Raw genomic sequence first — 16,088 nt, forward strand, 5'->3', positions numbered from 1 at the left:
ACACGCGGGGAAGGGTATATCTCACATCTCTAGCTCAACATAGAGAGGGGAGGGGATATCTCGCGTGACTACTTAACAGAGGGAGGGGAGGGGATATCTCGCGTGGCTACTTAACAGAGGGAGGGAAGGGAAGGGAAGGGGATATCTCGCGTGGCTACTTAACAGAGGGAGGGGAGGGGATATCTCACGTGGCTACTTAACAGAGGGAGGGGAGGGGAGAGGAGGGGAGAGGAGGGGATATCTCGCGTGGCTACTCAACAGAGGGAGGGGAGGGGATATCTCACGTGGCTACTCAACAGGGGGAGAGGAGGGGATATCTCATGTGGCTACTTAACAGAGGGAGGAGAGGGGATATCTTACGTGGCTACTTAACAGAGGGAGGAGAGGGGATATCTCACGTGGCTACTCAACAGAGGGAGGGGAGGCGAGGGGATATCTCGCGTGGCTACTTAACAGAGGGAGGGGATATCTCACATGGCTACTTAACAGAGGGAGGGGAGGGGATATCTCGCGTGACTACTTAATAGAGGGAGGGGAGGAGATATCTCACGTGGCTACTTAACAGAGGGAGGGGAGGGGATATCTCACGTGGCTAGCTAAACATATTAGCCTACTGATTAGCCCACAGAACGCTTCATGTAGAAGCTATCAGAAGATTTCACCACATTGGATTAATGCACCACAGACAAAACAATGGAAAACAAAACAATAGAACGAAAATACATTCGAATAATGAGGTAATCCAGCCAATCCTGTTAGCCTTACGAGCGGGTTTCTACACTTCTCCACAGAACTGAATTGTTTTGTTGCAGCAAAATTATAAACGTTGTGATATAATGTTGGGTAAGTTTTTCTTGTGAAAGGGAAGGCGCCTTTAATAGATTGTAGTCCGGGATTTTTAAAATAGGTTGTTTTTTAACTGGATTCTGCCTTGAGTTATAACGGGGGCTTATTTACTGTTGTATGTCACACTTACTCATTTCTGGGTCATGTAGGCGTCTCTGCGCTACTTTTCTGCGCATGGCCTGCGTCCCGTGATCTCGCTGCAGACGCGCGAGGGAGCTTCCCTGTCAGCAGACGATAGAATAACGGACGTCGTCTCCAACAACGAGAAGGTGGTCGCTCAACTCGACGCCTGGGACCTGCCACCGCTAGAGGAACGCTATAGCACAGCGTGTCTCAGCACTAACACAGGTAACCCACACTACCAGATTTCGTGTCTTTGCACCAACACAGGTAACCCGCGCTACCTGACAGCGTCTCTCAATACCAACACAGGTAGCCCACGCTACCAGGCAGCGTTTCTTAGTACCAACACATGTAACCCACGCTACCAGGCAGCGTCTCAGTACCAACACAGGTAGCCCACGCTACCAGGCAGCGTGTCTCAGTACCAACACAGGTAACCCACGCTACCTGACAGCGTCTCTCAGTACCAACACAGGTAGCCCACGCTACCAGGCAGCGTTTCTCAGTACCAACACAGGTAACCCACGCTACGAAACAGCGTCTCTCATTACCAATACAGGTAACACACGCTACGTGACAGCGTGTCTCAGTACCAAACAGGTAGCCCACGCTACGTGACAGCGTGTCTCAGTACCAAACAGGTAACCCACGCTACGAAACAACGTGTCTCAGTACCAAACAGGTAGCCCACGCTACGAGACAGCCTGTCTTAGCCGGACACAGGTAATCCACACTGGATATCTCACGTGGCTACTTAACAGAGGGAGGGGAGGGGATATCTCGCGTGGCTACTTAACAGAGGGAGGAGAGGGGATATCTCGCGTGGCTACTTAACAGAGGGAGGAGAGGGGATATCTCACGTGGCTACTTAACAGAGGGAGGGGAGGGGATATCTCACGTGGCTACTTAACAGAGGGAGGAGAGGGGATATCTCGCGTGGCTACTTAACAGAGGGAGGAGAGGGGATATCTCACGTGGCTACTTAACAGAGGGAAGAGAGGGGATATCTCACGTGGCTACTCAACAGAGGGAGGGGAGGGGATATCTCACGTGGCTACTTAACAGAGGGAGGAGAGGGGATATCTCACGTGGCTACTTAACAGAGGGAGGGGAGGGGATATCTCACGTGGCTACTTAACAGGGGGAGGGGAGGGGAGGGGATATATCACGTGGCTACTTAACAGAGGGAGGGAAGGGGATATCTCACGTGGCTACTTAACAGAGGGAGGGGAGGGGATATCTCGCGTGGCTACGTAACAGAGGGAGGAGAGGGGATATCTCACGTGGCTACTTAACAGAGGGAGGGGAGGGGATATCTCACGTGGCTACTTAACAGAGGGAGGAGAGGGGATATCTCGCGTGGCTACCTAACAGAGGGAGGAGAGGGGATATCTCACGTGGCTACTTAACAGAGGGAGAAGAGGGGATATCTCGCGTGGCTACTCAACAGAGGGAGGGGAGGGTGTGGGACAGCCTGTCTTAGCCGGACACAGGCAACCCACACTGTTAGACAACATGGAAATGCGTGCTTTCTCACACTTGGTATATTGCTTATGGTATGTTACCCTCACTCTGCTATCTTTCATTTTGCATCATTTCCCCTCGCTTATTTCCCATGAAGCCGTGCGGCCAAAAATATCCAAACTACTACAGGACCCCCAGCAGTCTGTGCTCGATTTCACCAACATGGCGCTTAGGTCACGTGACATGCTACCGCTGGGCAGAACACTGCAGTGCCACGACCGACTTGTCAAACTACTGCTTCCCGGCAACAGAATAGGTATGCCGTGACACCGTAACGGGTATGGCGTGACACCATGACGGGTGTGGTGTGACGCCGTGACGGGAATGGCGTGACACCGTGACGTGTGTGGTGTGACGCCGTGACGGGTGTGGTGTGACTATATGTTGTGACAATGTGTTGTTCTTATTTTTTGTTCCTATCCGCCTTATGCTTCGCGCGGCGAAATGCAGATCCACTAGCGTGAATCACATTTTTTTAGCAAATTCCATGGTTTGTATGGTGTGAGGTGTGTAGCTAGCTGTGATGGGCGCGAGTAATAGAGCGATACAGAATTGGAGTTTTACTGATGACATCTGTTTATTTTATGTACATGATTTTGAAGGGAGGGATAGAGGAATGGTTGTTATGCGTTTTTTTTTATTTTTGATTCTTTGTTTCTTATTAACAAGATGTAAACACGCGCTTTCCGCCCTTTCAGGGGACAATGGCCTACAGCATCTATCCCAGGCCCTCTCGACATGTCCTAACCTAGCGGTGCTCAGTCTCCGGGCAAACGGTATCTCTCAGCACGGGCTAGGTTACCTAGCAAGTGTGCTCACGCAGCCGGCCGCTGATCATCTGGTAAGCATTTACTGGCTCACGCCCATCTTTGCAATAGAAGACCTCAGTGCAAGCGCGGCGAGCATCGGGGCTCATGATTTTGTACAATATTTCTAGCGGCCTCGATTAAGATTTTCTGCTACTTCCTCGTCTATTCAGTTGCGGCTGACTTAACGTTCTCGTTTTTTGCCAAGTTTTTGGAAATTGACTTCCCTTAATGTAAACCCTTATCTGATAACAGAAATATCCAGATAACAGAAAAATCGCCCCCTAGTCGTTTCTCTGTTGGTTGTGCCGGATGCAACATGCACTAAACAATGAGCTGTTAATAATGGCTTTCTTTGTAATTTCTGCATCGAGTACAACAATGAAAAGGGCGAAAGCCTAGATCGCTTTTGTTGAGTTTAACGCCATTGCGAACAGAAAAAGGGACAGAGGGAAGAAAACAGTACGAATATCGACTTCTAAACTGAAATGATTCGGTGCAACGTATAAAATTGCCTTCATAAATTATTTTATTTATTTTTAGCCGAACAATTTGACGCTGCAGAAGCTTGAAGATCTTGATTTGGCGTTCAACCACTTGAGTAACCACGCCTTCAGTTCCCTCGTCCCAGTCCTCGGGGCTTGCTCGCAGCTCATCAGTCTAGACCTGACCTCTTGTTCGCTTACTACGCCCTTCTCGCCTTCATTCGCTGAGGCTCTTAAAGGTGTGTCGACTCAAAAGGATCCAGGTTGGATTTACTTTATGTGTGGAAGAAAATGGTTCAGTCATTTTACGCCAAATAATACCAGCCCGCATCAAATTCGCAATATACAAATCTCGGCAGGTTTCACGTTTATGTGTTGGCTAATTACATATTAAAAGTCTCCCATAATTGGAGCTCGGTAACGTCTCTAAAAGATGAAAACCTCTAAGCGATGGAAGGTTTTCCTTTGTCAACTACTTTGTTTGATTCGATACCAGCCCTTCTCATCTTATCGCGTGTTTTCCTTCAGCCTCCAAGCTGCGTACACTTTCCCTGGCCCACAATGCATTGGGGTCGGGTGGCATTCAAGACACCATCGGTACCCTCCCTCGCCACGCCCACAAGCTTGACCTGTCATGCGTTATGACTGCTGACCCTGATTTAAGTTGGAACGAGGGCGCAGTCGGCAACACGGTACGATTCCACATAATTGAATTTATATCTCTATTTTAGTCAATTTTTATTCTATCTTCTATCTTTTTGGTGTCAAAAAAGACGAACCTTTGTTCTGTTTTCACTATTCTGCGAACTCTCTCTGATAATTTCCAACAGGTAAATCGCTGGCTACTGGCTATTGCCTTGAAGAGTTTTTCTTGGCCAGCACTGATAGTTGCAAATCTTGGGGTGTCAAAATAGACGAACCTTTTTTCTGTTTTCACTATTCTGCGAACTCTCTCTGACAATTTCCAAACGGTAAATCGCTGGCTACTGGCTAAAAAAAAAAGATTTTCTCTTGGCCAGCACTGATAGTTGCAAATCACACCAACTCTTCGCTGTGGAGCGATTTCAAAGCAACAAATGCGTCAGTTTGAATGACGGGTGCCAGACAGCGATTTATCACTTGAACATTATTGACGAGACTTCGTGTTTTCAGTTATAGTTTGGGTTTTCAATTCAGTACAAACCTACTTTTTTTTTACGATGCGCTTACTTGCGTACTCCCTTCCCTCCCTCCCCCAGGAGCTGCGCGAACTGATCTTGCATGGTAATAACCTAGAGATGACTGCCGTGAACTCGTTACTGTCACGCAAGGATGTCACGCAATCCCTGCTCAAGCTCGATCTGAGTGCAAACGATATCGGGGATGACTCAGCACTTTCTCTTGTAACGTAAGTCCGATGCAAACGATATCGGGGATGACTCAGCACTTCCTCTTGTAACGTAAGTCTGCAAACGATATCGGGGATGACTCAGCACTTTCTCTTGTAACGTAAGTCTGGTGCAAACGATATAGGAGATGACTCAGCACTTCCTCTTGTAACGTAAGTCTGCAAACGATATCGTGGATGACTCAGCACTTTCTATTGTAACGTAAGTCTGGTGCAAACGATATAGGGGATGACTCAGCACTTCTATTGTAACGTAAGTTCGATGCAAACGATATCGGGGATGACTCAGCACTTTCTATTGTAACGTAAGTATATCGGGAATGACTCAGCACTTTCTCTTGTAACGTAAGTCCGATGCAAACGATATAGGGGATGACTCAGCACTTTCTCTTGTAACGTAAGTCTCATGCAAACGATATCGGGGATGACTCAGCACTTTCTCTTGTAACGTAAGTCCGATGCAAACGATATAGGGGATGACTCAGCACTTCCCCTTGTAACGTAAGTCCTATGCAAACGATATCGGGGATGACTCGGCACTTCTATTGTAACGTAAGTCCGATGCAAACGATATCGGGGATGACTCAGCACTTTCTCTTGTAACCTAAGTCTGGTGCAAACGATATCGGGGATGACTCAGCACTTTCTATTGTAACGTAAGTATATCGGGGATGACTCAGCACTTTCTCTTGTAACGTAAGTCTGGTGCAAACGATATCGGGGATGACAATCTCAGAGACCGCCTGCTTCTAGACTAATGACACTTTATATTTCCTAGGTTGATCCAAGAGAGCGCCCTCCTTAAGATCCTTAACCTATCGGGTAACCCCTCCCTGGGTAACACCACCCTTCACGCCATACTCAACACCCTGATGGACACGCCTTTGAGCCAGCTGGGCACCCTGGACCTCTCCTCCTGTGGGGTACGCAGCCCCCTTCCTCCTGAGCTGCCGACTGTGCTGAGAGATGTGCGGAATGCAGGTTGTAGCCTGAACCTCCTTGATTTGTCCGGGAACGCACTTCTTTTGGATGACCGGAAGGCCATGACAGAGGCCTGGGAACTAGCGGATTCAGTTAGTGTTCTTTCAGGTGCCTTGTGTTTGTTGTTGGTCAAGGATAAATGAATGAAAATGTAGGATCGTGAAAGGTATATCTGCCTTATGTTAAGGTATAAAGGTTTCGCCAAGGATCAGGGATAAATAAATAAAGATGCAGACTGCATAGCCTTCCGGTCATCCAGAAGCAATGCGTTCCCAGACAAATCAACGATTGTAAAAGGGAAACCTGCCTTATCTAAAAGGCATACGGTTAAAGGTATACTCCTTGAAGGTCTACTTTAAGAGGTGTACTATAAAAAGTTTACTGTGAAAAGTATAGCTGGGTCGTATTTGACCATCTGGGGACGGAAGATACCTTGTAATGGGTGAACTGAGGGCTTGTGAACCCCTGGTGGACTTGAATAGGGAACAACCGATTGATAGCAAAAATTAACTCGATTCGATATTCCAGATAAAACGAGAAATCCAGCTGGCGCGAACAGAATCATTCTTTCTCTTCTAAGATATCAAGGGATCGGTCCCTTAAATAGTGTGGTCATGTAAGGGGTGTGTCAGATGCAGGCTGATGGCGGGCCCCAGTTAGAAATTTCCTTGATATCATAGCACGGGTATTGTATGAGCTAGATCAGCTCGAATCGAAGCTAATTAATAAATAACAATTAAGTATGCGTGTTGGAGTATTTTTTTTTTTTTTTTTTTGCACTGATCAACTTACCAGCAATTCGTCTGTGCAGTACGTCTGTTTTTTTTTTCGGCTATGTAAAATAAATTTTGCACGTCCAAAGTCAATGCGGTTTTCATCCTGCAATATGATATATGAAACTCTAAATATATAACCTTCTATTTAGTTCCCAAACATTAATAAACAGTGGAAAGCATAGCCTGATAATAAACAGTGGAACATTCCCACAATTCTATTAATTTGACCTTCCATACAAAACAGTTACAGCGGAACCTCGATTTAATTAACCTCTATATAACGAAGTCCTCGGTATAACGATTAATTTTCTTTTTTCATCCCGGCCGCAAAAATTCCACTAAAACGTTTGGAAAGGAACATCTATATAACAGTCCTCAATGTCTCCTAATATATGAGACGCTTTTTAAAGGATTCAGGTGACAAGTTTGAAGCTCAAAGGTAGTGCAGGTTGGTGACGTCATACCACACGTTCAATTTCTTGTGATTATCGAGAAGGCTCTCTACTTTTCCTTCGTCTTACAGAATATTGATTTGTTCCTTGGTGTGCCACCAAAGCGTTGTGATATCAGTTCGGACAATGAAACCTGGGCGATGGGGGCAAACGAAGTAGTTTTCTCATAGTATGTTCAAAGTTACCGCGTCATTGGCAGGTTTCACACGTAAGACCGTGTGGTAGAACAAATACCTTATTACAATAAATTTTCGCGACGTCAAAATTTCGCGATTTGAGATGGCGATATTTCGCGACACTATTTTCGCGATTTTCCTATTTTCGTAAACACCACACCGTACTATGTATGTTTACACTACTATGACAAAATAGACAAGGTGTTTCCATAAAGCTTATTAAACGGCCAATATTCTCCCAAATTTTCGCGACACTTAATTTTCGCGTCACTTTATTTTCGCGAATCTTTTAAAATCGCCAAATTCGTGAAATTAAAGTGACGCGAAAATTAAGTGTAATAAGGTACGTCTTACTTGTTTGGTTGGAGCAAAACCTTTATTACAGTAGGAAACGTTGGACTTTTCGGTACAGTCCATCGTTTATTAATTCGCTAACCCTCACAGCAGATCAGGTGAATTGAACAATCAACACTTGATGATTTTGTCCCTGTCATGGTTTATTTTAGAAAGGAAGTCGCAGCCAAAAATAGTTCAAAGATAAACTGTTGAAGACACAGGAAATTGCTGTCGAGACGGTGCTTAAATAGCGGTGTTGATAAACATTGACAATCTTTACAGAAGAGACTTCGCTACTTGCTTCAATAGGCCATTCCAGCTATAAGCATGCGCGCGCACTCACCATGGAAACGTACCTCAACTACCGGCATGCAGCGCGCGCTTCGATTGATGTAAGCTTAAAAAAGCGCGCGCTGCATTCTGGTAGTTGAGGTAGGTTTCTATAGTTATGCGCGCGCAAACTTATAGCTGGAATGGCCTATTCTTTCGATAAAAACACTCTGCCCAGACATGACGGAAAAACATGACTTAACGCTTCAAATAAGCTCATTTCAGATCTAATAAGGCGGAAAATTTCTCTAAGTACTTAGTGAGCAATAGCAAACAAAATATCAAATGCGACTTTTTTTAAATTGATGCGACTTTTTGTAAAGTGTCATTGAAATTTGAGCTTTTCGTCCCTGAGCCCATACATAGCGCAAGGATGATCAAGGGAAAAATATATTAAAAAGCAAAAATCTGGGTATGTGCATTTCGGCCTCACGTTATTTGTGTTTCAAAAATCAGTCCGGAATACAAGGAACCGATGGCCATTGTAAGAAATTGTGTCTTCTTTCTCTATCTCGGATCACGAGAGTTTTTTCCGTCATGTCCTCTGCCCACCATCTATATCACTTCCCTGTCTACACATCGCTGAGAATCGTATTACAACGCCAACATTAAAAGATGGATAATAAAAGATCATGTAAACAGATGTTCAGTGGAGAGATGAGAGGCCTTTTTCCCCAATAAAGAGGGCCCTCTCCTTTAAAGAATGTCGATCGACAACCCTTTGTTATTGTTTACAATTGAAAATGCAACGCTTCATTTTAAAGGAAAATTCAGTCAAACAATCATCCACGATTGAAGTCTAATACCTTATAAACTATATTCGATGGTAAGTATCTCCGTTGTGTGCTTGAACTGGCCAATATGGAAATGGTTCTTTGTGTGTCTCGGTATTAAGAGGGAGCATAAAATGGCGGCGTATTGGCCTTCTCTAAACTTGAGTCTTTACAACTTCCTTCTTTCAAGTTAGAATTAGCATTATTCAAGACAAAATTCAATACCCTCCACTTTTCATCACAAACTTTATGTTTGCTCTTTCTTGTTCCGCTTTGTTACATTGTTTTAGTACATCCCTCCTCGTGTTGCCTTATACTTCCTGTTCTTATATGACGTCATGTATGACGTCAAAGAGCGATTGCTGAACATGTGAGGACCACGAAAGTTTCGATCGAGATGTGGAATGAACGAAACGGAAATGAACGAGTTTTGATCCGGAGAAAAAATGTAACAATAATTTGTTCGAAACGGGCACTTTTACCACCCAGATTAGTATAGTATATCCTTTGAATGTTGACATTCTCTAAATAGCACTTGGGTGGGACTTGGCGCTTTATGTAATTAACTTAGATAACGAAGAAGAGAAGGTGTACCTTTTTGTTTATTTTAAAGATACTCTATTGCATCGTTAAGAATACTTTTTCTAAAATCACTTGGTATTTAATGTTTGACACCACATGATAAATGTAGAATGTGAAGAATAGGGGAAAGAATGCGAACCTACTCATTTTATCGAAAGTTGCACCTTTTTAAGTCTCTGATAGGGGACTTGAGGTAAGAGATCACGTGACCTTTCTGGGTGGCAAATTCAAAACAAAATAATCAAATAAAAAATAAGAAATGAATGCAGTCGTCACACCAGAGAACGACAAAAAAATAAAATCTTTAAATGAAACTAAACACTTTCTGACAAAAAAGAATTCTGTCTTTTTTCGTATGCGCTGAATAAGTTGCGTTTTGTTGCTGTTATTTTGCCGCTAAAAGCCTGAGCGCGCGCTAGTTTGCCGCCAAAACAGTCACGTGATCTCTTAGCGCAAGTCCGCTATTCCCCGGACTTCTTTGCGAGGCGCACTACACCAACACAATAATTTTAAAAAGTGCTAGTAAAGTTGTTACTTAAGAAATATTTCACCCATCACCGGACGCTTTTTCTACTAGAGTGGTTTTCAAAAACCCGTGAAATACTATTAAGTTTATTTAGTACTAATACACTGTAATGTCTTTGTTCTCTTTTGTTCTGGCTTGACTATTACACTTTAACAATTACATTTTGTTGCACGGGATTTGGAATACCTCTAATGACATTATTAGTATTTTTTTTTCTTACAGTAAAAGCAAAATTATTCTAAAATATTCCGTATCAAAGATGTAAGATATTCATTGACGTATAGCCCATAAGGAATTTTTATACAAAATTGGAGGCGGATTTAGAAACCTGCTCTTTTAAGCCTTAATAGTCTCAAGAGGTTTGTTAATCCCACGGCTTACAAAACAAAACATGCAAAAGGCATCCCCCACCCCCTACCCCTTAGGTCATTTAAAGTCCAATATGAAAAAGGGGGGCGACTGAGTAAATAATAGTTTCTCAATAAAAACTTCCCACACAAGAAATAGTAGAGAAATAGCATTCAGAACAGGTGAACATTACCTATTGCTCATAAAAGGGTTTCCATTTGGTCGTAGTAAAAACACTTGTTTTTGAGTCATTTAATGATTTTTGTGTGATTATAGCACCGTTTTATGCAACTTAGTTATCTAGAAGATCCCGATCGCTACGTGACTCAGCTTAGTGATGTGATGTCAGAGCGTGGTTTAATGTTATAGGTTATATGCGGGTAGGCAGATGGTGAATCGGTTGAGCTGTTCTTCTCCACGAGGTATTAGCGACAGAGTACTCGGTGTGACGCCAGCCAGACTGTTGAATCTCTCTAGTCTCAAACACACAAGGAGCAATTTAACTGAGAATAATGAGTTTTTTGATTAAAAAAATGACGAGGATCGCGCCCTTCTTCCCTCAGCCCCCCCCCTCCCCTCCCTTTTCTATTCCCCCTTTTTTTTCTTTGAAAATCGTTCCCGGCCCGAAGCCAAACACACGGGAATGACAGAATCTAAAATGGTGTGTACAAATTATATTAATCACAACTTTGAGAGTGAATTCCGAGATTGTGTTAGAAACTATACGCAACGCTATTCGCGATACGCTACTCTATTGTCCCTCCCCCTGATGATTCCTTTACCGCCCCCTTCCTCTCATCCCCCCCCCCCCCCCTCCTTGTTTATTCATCCCTTTTCAGCGCGTTCGGTTCAATCTATCAGAGTGATGAACGATCTCCCACGGGAGTGATTATCAGTCCTAAGCCATCACAACTCAAACAATTTAGCAGACTCAACAAGCTCTCTCTGGTGCTATTTCCTGCGCGTGTCGTCATTTGTTCGGCTCGTCATAATATAAATGACTGGCGCACACGACCAACCATTCGAACCAAGACCTCCCGTGCTCACCTGATAAGCACCCTCATCACAGCCCAAGACATGAAGGTCGAAGTCGCAGTCTTTTCCGCGTTAGTTCTAGTTGCGAATTTAGCCATCGAGGCGGAAAGCTGGATGTGCTCGCCGTACAATTGCCCAAGAAGGCGCAGTAAGATCGCAGGGGTAAGGCGGCTTCTAGTTATTCCCTTTTTCATTTTAATGGTCATTTGGGGGTGAGGGCAGACTTATCATCCATACTACTAATATGTGTACGGGTCGTTTTGCTAACATACATACACACATAAACTTTATTTAAGTGTCAAAAGTATTTAGCTAAAAAAAGCTAAGCAAAGCACGAGTGTATTTTGCTTGTCAGAAAAAGGCGTTGGAATATTCCACCCATTATATAAGTTTGGCGAGGGTAAATGGGCTGTGTGCATTGCGTCGTGGCTATGAACCTGTTGATATAGATAGAGTCTAGTGAACCAAAGACGCTCTTTTTTAGTCGCCGTAAATATTGGTCATTTTCTTTCTATTGAATGAAAAACGGCACATTACACCAGCCCGGAAGATGGAAAAAGAGTTGTGACGAAGCAGTGAAACGCCTAATTCCATTTTAATGACAATCTTAAGTTCGAAGTACTTCAAAAAAATAAATAAGTTCAGTTCAAATAGACAGATGACACGGTTTTTCTGTCGTAAATTAATTGAACAATAGAGTCGCCTTGTACTGAAAGACTTCTACTTGACGGGTTGATTCCGGGGTCGTCTGTTTGACGATTGGTCAATATTTGCAAGCCGTATTAACACCGGAGTATTTCATTAATGCGGAGTTGTATGAATGGACCGGGTTCCGGGTTGTTCGAGATCGCTTAGACATCGTGGATCCGTTCAGATGGTTTTATTCAAACGCTGTTTACCCTTTTAATATGTTTTTAATTGAAAGGCCAAGCGATTATAAAGCGCTTACTACAAGCGGAAAATTACGACGCTTTCTTTTTCCAAGATCCATTTTGTACAATTTTTTATGTAACAAAATAAGGAAAAGAAAAAATACCTTTGTTTCTTCTAAAAAAAACCGTTATGATTTTCTCTGAATTATTAAGTAACAATTAGAATTATGGTAACAAATCGAAGGCATACTTCGGTTGATTGATATGTGATCCCAAGTACAACAAGTGGTTTTCCGTTTTACTTAATTCATTGTCTTTCGATTCTTCTCATTAAGTCATCAAAGAGGAAGAAATGTAAATATTGTTAGCAAATATTACGCGCAAAGAGAGAGATGTCGATTATACAACACGCTTTTTTATTACTTTCATAACTCTGTACGATTAAAGAACTTTTAGTAGATTCTGGAATTAAAACTGACCGTTAACCTGACAGGTTCGGCATTAAACAATTGATTTTTTTTTTATTAATAGCAAATATTTGTTGCTTTTTTGAACGACAGAACAGAGCAGGTGTCGTTACCGACTCTGTTGTTTTTCACTGCTTTTTACCTATTTGGATTATTTTACTAGTTCTTGGACGATAGGGCAATTCTTTACAGCTGGTGTGTTTAAGAATCTTTTGTTGTAATTTCCCCAAAAATATATCTGTCTTAATGAACGCCTATTAAAGTATTTTAGTATGTTTCTCGACTGAATTTCCTTTCGTTTTGCCTAATCTTTTTAAGCCTTTTTTATAGTTTCATAACAGAAATTCTAGCCGTGCGTTGCATGTTATGTCATTCCCTTTTGTCAAGATTTCTATTTGTGAACGCGTAAAATGAACACAGCATTAACGGTTTTATTTATTACATCTCCTTTGCGTCCTCTTCTCTTTTTTATTCCAATTCTCCGGTTTCACTGACGCTAATGATGTACGTCAGGTGTTCCGCGTTCTTTTAGAATCCTTTGTTGTAGTTATTCCATTAAGCAGTTACGTTTGGAGCATTATTAATGGATTAGCTGGCAAACTTGGTGGTCTTAGTGATTAAAGATGCCAAAGATTCGGCTCTGATTGCAACCTCCAGCAGCTCGGGGTATTTAAGATTTATTGCATATGACACAAAAGCGATCCAAAAAGAGGCCTTAGGACTCAAGTTAGCTTTAATGCGAGTCGCTGATAATGTTAAGATGTAGACATTGATTAATACTCATGTTCCTGTTAGCGTAAAAATTAGGAGCCTGAAAAATAAACCCAAACCATAAAAATAAGAAAGTATTTTGAAAAGAGTGAAAAATTGTTACAAAATGTTAAAGAAGGAATTTGCATGGGTGCAATTGAATAACTAGTTTTTCTAAAAAACCTTTTTTTTAAACGCAGGTTTCGTAACGGCCTCAGGAATCGATACGATTACAAGATCGTAAATCAAAGTAACGCTGCCTCGTTTATTACACGTTGCGGTAGGGATTTAAAAGATTTTCACGTAAATCCATAAAAAGTGTTCCTAAATTCAATCATAATCGGTATAAGTCAAGATCAACAGTTTGAAAGTTTACGTTTACGTTAACAGTGCGCGCATTTCCGTAAGAGGGGGAGGGCGTAGGCGCAAATCACGGGATGAATGGTACTATAAATATTTCTCAATAAGTCTGTTGGAGAAATGTGTAATGAAGGTAAATGAGTTGCACTTTCGAGGAAAACAAAATGGTATGACAAAGGGTAGAACAAATATTTTGATATTTTATTCGAAATTAAATGTAACTCTAATGTCAAATGGCTCCCTGCCTTCTACGGAATGATCATAAAGCGTATCTTTCTGGTTCATTTCCAGGTGACTAGAGAACCCTCCCGCACGGACTATCGTCTGACCGCGTGTCCTGATGGGAAGGGACTTTGCCTTCGTCGATTTAGAGACATCTTTCGAGATGACGACAGCTCCGAGAAGATTGATGGTACCAGTCTGCAAACTCGTGCCCAGCCCTCCGCTACCGACGCATTGACGCGTCGAATCGAGGCTCTACGCATGGACAAAGACGCCATGAGAGAAATCCAGACGCGCCTGCGCATAAAATCAGCCGCTGATCAAATTGGGGAGTAACGCACCGGAGATTATAGACGACTTGATTTTCGCTGGATATTAATATGATATATTTTTTAGCTAAATGCTATGTTATTTAAGCAAAAAAAAATAGTATTTAAAAGCGTTTGTATCAAGGATTTTAGTGTGAGATATGTAGCAGTAATAAACACTTTTGTATGTACTTGATGAAAAGGCAACTTGTTATGCCTATAAGGGAATGCGGTGATACCCTGATGGACGGCGGAGCATGGGGCCTAGTAATTATAGCGTACAATCACCCCCCTAAACGTGCACGCAGCCACAAGGGAGGGAGGGTGCGGGGGTGCTGTGCAGACATGGATTTTATATTGAATAGAAAATCAATAATCAAATTTTACGACTTTTCAATAAGGAGATCATCCATTTCTTGCGGTCGAGATGAAGGTTAGGTATGGTCTCAAAGAGCCTGGAGCGAGCGCGCGGGAGACCTGTGATATTCTTAAACGTTAGGAACTAGGCTCCATTTTCAAGATGGCTGCCAGCAAAAATGGTAGTAAAAACAAACTCCTGCAAGTTTGCGTGAAAACTCTCGACTTACAACGTTCTAGAGCGACAAAAAAGCGAAAAAACGATTAAAGTGGACTCCCAAATATGGTATGTAATAAAACTCCATAATAAATATCAAACAGGGTCGGTGCGCACGCGAGCAATTACCGTCACTACGCACCTGGATGGTCAATGAGAAAAACAACAACATATCCAAAACGAAGTGGTTAATAAAATTAAACGTTCCATGGAAACCATTCTAACAGCCGAACGCGCTAGCCGATTGCGCCACAGAGACTTAAACGTATTTCAACTTGCCATCTTGTAAATTCATTTCGTGTAACGGTGGTTGAAGAAAACATTCTCACGATGCTATGTCCCTAGGAAACACCCTTGCACGCTATCGGAGGATAAGGATCACTCCCTTAATGGTCATATGCGACATAATTTCACTTCACCTCATAGCAAGCCGTGCGTACCGTACCCGCATGGTCCGAAGTTAGAAGGTAGAGACTGCGATCTACCGTGGTTTGCTTCTTTTGTCCTGCTGATTAAAACAAATATAGATTGTCATATGGGAACGCAAATGGAAGAGACAGTTCTTTGTTCCCTTAATCTTTTGCGAATTTATGAAGAGTCGTTCGTCATACAATCTAGCTTCTGCTAATGTGAGGGTCGTGTCGTTCGTGCCTACAAGCTGTTCATCAGAACCATTGACATCACCATTATTTGGTTCGTAGTTCTTGACGGGACTTGAATCGTTTTTTTTTTTTTTTTGATTGGGGATTTGATTCTTCTTGCACCCTTCAGCATCAGCAGAGGCTAGCTCCATTCCTCTTTAATCGTGTTCCTACTTATCGCTGGAGTTCCCGAAGACTTTTCAACCACTCTCGAAAGACCACGCCCAAAATAAGTGAGTTCAGAGAGATACGAAAAGGGGCAATCGATCATTTATATTACACTCTTTTTTGATCCGACGCTGTGTTTTGTTTTCTTTTCTTGTGAGATTACTCAATAATTCCACCCATAGATCCAAGCACGAAACTACAAACCGTGTAACTGTAACAAACGTACACACATTGAACTGC

General features: G+C 42.7%; 2 protein-coding genes across 2 annotated transcripts in view; both read left to right on the forward strand.

The window, feature by feature from the left end:
- LOC5508548 (tonsoku-like protein) overlaps positions 1-6,897 on the forward strand; it is a 28,628-nt gene extending 21,731 nt beyond the window's left edge. The window contains exons 17-23 of the mRNA XM_001629065.3: positions 996-1,194; positions 2,591-2,749; positions 3,192-3,334; positions 3,843-4,023; positions 4,313-4,476; positions 5,023-5,171; positions 5,950-6,897. Coding sequence (XP_001629115.2) covers positions 996-1,194; positions 2,591-2,749; positions 3,192-3,334; positions 3,843-4,023; positions 4,313-4,476; positions 5,023-5,171; positions 5,950-6,295 — 1,341 coding nt within the window. The 3' untranslated portion in view covers positions 6,296-6,897. The remainder of the gene's footprint in view (positions 1-995; positions 1,195-2,590; positions 2,750-3,191; positions 3,335-3,842; positions 4,024-4,312; positions 4,477-5,022; positions 5,172-5,949) is intronic.
- A 4,406-nt stretch (positions 6,898-11,303) lies between these two features.
- LOC116615570 lies at positions 11,304-14,661 on the forward strand. The gene is made up of 2 exons (XM_032377278.1): positions 11,304-11,648; positions 14,227-14,661. Exons 1-2 carry the CDS (start codon positions 11,529-11,531, stop codon positions 14,491-14,493), a joined length of 387 nt encoding a protein of 128 aa, XP_032233169.1. The 5' UTR covers positions 11,304-11,528; the 3' UTR covers positions 14,494-14,661.
- The last annotated feature ends 1,427 nt before the right edge of the window (positions 14,662-16,088 follow it).

Source organism: Nematostella vectensis, chromosome 13, assembly GCF_932526225.1.
Source record: "Nematostella vectensis chromosome 13, jaNemVect1.1, whole genome shotgun sequence".
In the NCBI taxonomy this organism is placed as follows: domain Eukaryota; kingdom Metazoa; phylum Cnidaria; class Anthozoa; order Actiniaria; family Edwardsiidae; genus Nematostella; species Nematostella vectensis.

Excerpts from the sequence above, each read along its gene's own strand:
- LOC116615570 (XM_032377278.1), top strand. The coding sequence starts at position 11,529 with ATGAAGGTCGAAGTCGCAGTCTTTTCCGCGTTAGTTCTAGTTGCGAAT. Across the intron at positions 11,649-14,226 it reads GGCGCAGTAAGATCGCAGGG|GTGACTAGAGAACCCTCCCG; the intron begins GTAAGGCGGCTT and ends GTTCATTTCCAG.